The following is a 4,399-nucleotide window of genomic DNA, read 5'->3' as shown; positions in this document are numbered from 1 at the left end:
CCTATGACATAGGCAACCTTACTAACAACAATGCATTTGACTAGGCAAACACCCAATTTCATCACAATCTTCATAGACATAGACATAGAAGTGTGAAGCATCAAAATGCAAAATTTGAGAATAATGCACCAACAATGTGTAATTTCAAAGACAGCAACCGTTAAAAGAGTCTTACTATGTAAAATCCTCGACGAATTTGCGCGGGAAATTGTGGGTTCTAGCCGGATGAAGCGAGAGCAATCGAAGATGTAATTTCGGACAGCTGCAAGTTCTACAGAACTGGGGAAGAGTTACTAAAAATGGGTAATAGAATGTAATGTCCATATAACTCGATTTTCTGGAAATCGAGTTACATGCAATCAAATTTTCAGCACAAGGGCTTACACATAAACCGACTGTCCGTAAATCGAGTTATGTGTAGCACAAATAACAAGAATCCAATTAATGTTGGAACGGCTTTCTCATAACTCGATGTTACAGACAACGAGTTAATTTCAAATAACTCGATTATACATAACTCGAGTTATTTTTCTGGGCCCCCAGATATTTGGACTGGTCCAGATGCAGTCCAAGACGAATCGAAGTTTAAAGGTAGGCCTGCCACAATACTCGATTCCACTTGAATCGAGTTCTGTGCAGTGGACACTCACAAGAATTCAAATTCCTCGAGATTTGGAAAATCGAGTTACGTTGTACACATGCACCCACCCAGCCCATATATTTGGACTGGTCCAGATGCTTTTGCAACACTATTGTTATTTATTTTCCCCTTATATTCATCCTTGCTTTTGCAACACTATTGTTCTTTTGAAGGACTACTGCAACAAAAAAAAAAAAAATATCATCCATTTTGTGTAGATTTGATTTCAATATAATTTAATTATCTTATCCAGAAGCATGAGTATGCTCTCTCGAATTTTAATGTTTTTGTACATGCAGGGAGCTTGGCATTGGAATAGTTCCATACAGTCCTCTTGTTCGTGGTTTTTTAGCTGGCAAAGGAGCCGTGGAAAATTTGGCTGCAAATAGCGTATTGGTACATATTTCACCAGTATTTTGTGTTATTCATTTGTAAGATACAAAGATTTTTCAGGAAACAATGATATTTTTCTTTGAGCAACGATTCATCAAGTTCATTGAAGAAAACAGTACCTATTTTAGTCCTTGCAGTTTACAAGAAGTTCCAACTTCATCTATAACATTTGAAAAATTGCTACCAAGTGAAATTTTGAAAATTTAGCTATCAAGCTTTTCAATTTGCCACATTATATTGATTGACACAATTGATGGATTAACTTCTCACTTATTTTTTAAACATCTAAATTTGCAAACATCAAAAATAATGACTAACCTATGTTGCACATGGTGTTATTGTATTAAAGTGTTACAATATATACAAAACATACAACAATGTCATCTAAAAAGAACAAAATCCTATAGCAATAACAATGTTGACCCCCCTAAAATAAAATCCAAGAGTCGCCATTCAATGTAATATAATTGAATGACATGCAAAAATGCCAAAATCCAAACAAAGCGCAGAAAAAAATACAGCATCACATTCATTTTAAAATACATATGAAAGTTCATCATAGTAATTAAAAATTTTCCAAGAGTGAAACTCTAAACATCACAAAAGTACCCAATCAATAAAGTTGCAAACTGGGATGAACAAAATAGGGATGAATAGTAAAGTTGCAAAGTAAACACACTCTAAACATCACATAATATTATCATCACTTTGCATCCACCCTAACCACTTAGTCTTGGCACTTGAAAATGTGGATGTTTAACACAACACCGTCCCTCATAATCAGCTCAAATACGCAAACATCTCCTACTTGCAAACTATTTTCCCTCACAAATGCAGACCAACCAGCTGATACGACACATGATGAACCCCCACATCGTTCATAAATGTATAGCTTCACAGGCCATAATCGGTCCACAATCTGGAGCTTGACAGGGAGTATACTTGCTTTGGTGTAGTCCTTGGTAAACCCGTCTCTTGGTAAGTAGTTGATAATGTCTTGGGGTAAACTCTGTACAAGGAACAATAATAGATATTTAACAAATATATTCCAGCAACAAGTATCTAATTGATCTACATCTTTTCACCTAAAAACACAAATAAGAAAAAATAATTCCAAACAAAATGTCCAGCCACAAGTATCTAGTGTGACAATCTTTCTAATTGATCTATGAAAAATGATAGTTAATGGGAGTTGCATTTCTAAATTACAAAAATATTCCATTTTTGTGAAGCTAAAAGCTTACCGTACGATCCTTGCCATTAACGTAGGATGGACGCATGATAACAGTGAAAATGGGATTTTCTGATTTAAAAGCATTGGCTATAACAAGATTTTTAGCTACACCACCGTCTTTCTTAGGATGGGCTGATCCTGAAAGAAGTTGAAAATACGAAGTCATGCACATAAAATTAATAGAGCAGAAGCTAAACAAATCACTTGAACCTAATGTGTAACATTCAAACCTAAACCCTCTCCCCTATAAAAGTGTTTGATGATTTCAACAGAGCTGTCATCACTCTCATCATCTTCGATCCTATGAACTTGGACTTCGTCGTCTAAAGTATAGTCTACTTCTGTTGCAGTGGCATCAAATATGAGTACATGAAACTGTGAATTTCCTTCATATTTGAAAACCAGCAAGTGGCCCACGGCTACACCATGAGAGCTTGCAAATTCGGACCAACCATTTTGAAACCAAACCCCCCCAGCATGTTGTGTCAACTTGACTTTCCATTTTCTACCATTTGGAATAGTGAGAAAGGCCATATCTGACAGGTCCACTCCAAATTTCTGCACGAACTTATCTGGAATCCGCTGTAAAAAGAATCTCCATAACATAAATGCAGGCTAGGGAAATAAACACATGCAATCAATCCTTATACACAATGCTAGAAAATAAAAGTTTGAATGATGGCAGAATACTTCTTAGTTACAGCCCCCCACACAAAAAACAAAATAAAATGTAATCCTGCAACATTGACGTTATATTTAATAGCTATAACAGTAACAAATCTTATGAATTTATAAGCCCTATCACAACCTAATCTTATAACCAAAATAACCATCAACAGCTGTCAACATTTTACATTTCTCTGTTGTTGTTGAAATGTAAAAAATTTTGGGGAAATGTTGTATTTTGATAATGTGTCTGTGATTTGGTTTTGGGGTGTTGGGGAAACATTGAGACCTCATCAACTTTTGTTTATGGGCAGGATTTGGATTTAGACGTAGTCATTTTTGCCACTTAGCCACTTCATAAGTTTGTGAACTCTAAAAAACAAATGATTTAAAGAGTGAACGATTTCTGTATCCTAGTTTAAATGGAGTTATACATCTGTGGTGACCCTATAAGCCCTATCACATTTTCAAAAAAATGCCATCTGCCCTTGCTCTGTATTTATTTTTCCTCAATCTCTACCATGCGCTTATATCCCTGTTTCATTTTTTGTTCATATACGATGCAAAAGTACTCTGTTATGTGACTGTGTTCTTCTTAAAGTGTAACCTACGTATTGCAAAATGAAAGTTTTTCTGACTACATGTAACAAATGTACATTTTTTCAAGAATCACAAATAAAGAAATCGTTGTGTACGAAGTGTATAAGTAGCATATGATTTTCAGAGGAATCTAGTTTATAAATTTGAGCATACTTACAAGCTTTCCTTCTTGAACAGCATTCGGCAGAATAATCTTGAAAAAGTGTGGGGATCGATCAGCAGGACCATCGTCGTTGTCTCTCCGCCATTGAGAAGCCATTTTTCTGGTTCTCCAAACTTTCGCTGAGAAGAAGTTGAACAGTTGCTGCTTCGTACGTTTGAGCACTAAATAGTGGGTTGGTCATACATATAACCCGATTATTAATAAATCGAGTTATGTGTACTGGGACTAAAAGGAGTCCATGCTGTGCGCAGTATCTCAGAGGAATCCATGTTGTGCGTGGTGGTTTGGAAGTAACTCCATTTAAAGTAACTCGATATCCTGAAGATCAGGTTACAGTAGAATTACTCGATACTACAGAAATCGAGTTTATTTGGACTGGTCCCGAGGCAGTCCAACAGGAATCTAACTGTAGACACGTCTTCAACGTACCTTGAAGCTACAGAAATCGAGTTACATGGAATCTACATGTAGAAAATGGTCTTCAACGTATCTCGATGTTACAGATCTCGAGTTTTCTCCACATAACTCGGTAATAAGTAACTCGAGTTACGCTGACCAGGCTTCCCCACCCAGCCCAGATAATTGGACTGGCCCAGAGGCAGTCCAAGAGGAATCTAAGTGTAGAGGATGGTCTTCAACGTATCTCGATTCTAATATATCGAGTAATACCTGGACTGGCTTCCCAACCCAGCCCAGGTATTTG

The 4,399-nt window shown here is 36.5% G+C and overlaps 1 protein-coding gene across 1 annotated transcript; it reads right to left on the bottom strand.

Annotated features, from left to right (window-relative positions):
* Positions 1-1,760: 1,760 nt before the first annotated feature.
* On the bottom strand, positions 1,761-3,792 carry LOC115961790 (B3 domain-containing protein At4g01580-like). Its single transcript, XM_031080709.1, has 4 exons — positions 3,691-3,792; positions 2,498-2,849; positions 2,278-2,405; positions 1,761-2,042 (listed from the first exon to the last, which is right to left on the bottom strand). Exons 1-4 carry the CDS (start codon positions 3,790-3,792, stop codon positions 1,761-1,763), a joined length of 864 nt encoding a protein of 287 aa, XP_030936569.1.
* Positions 3,793-4,399: the final 607 nt, after the last annotated feature.

This window comes from Quercus lobata, chromosome 9, assembly GCF_001633185.2.
Source record: "Quercus lobata isolate SW786 chromosome 9, ValleyOak3.0 Primary Assembly, whole genome shotgun sequence".
Classification (NCBI taxonomy): domain Eukaryota; kingdom Viridiplantae; phylum Streptophyta; class Magnoliopsida; order Fagales; family Fagaceae; genus Quercus; species Quercus lobata.
The sequence above is the reverse complement of the archived record's forward strand: the minus strand, read 5'-3'. Positions and strand labels throughout refer to the sequence as shown.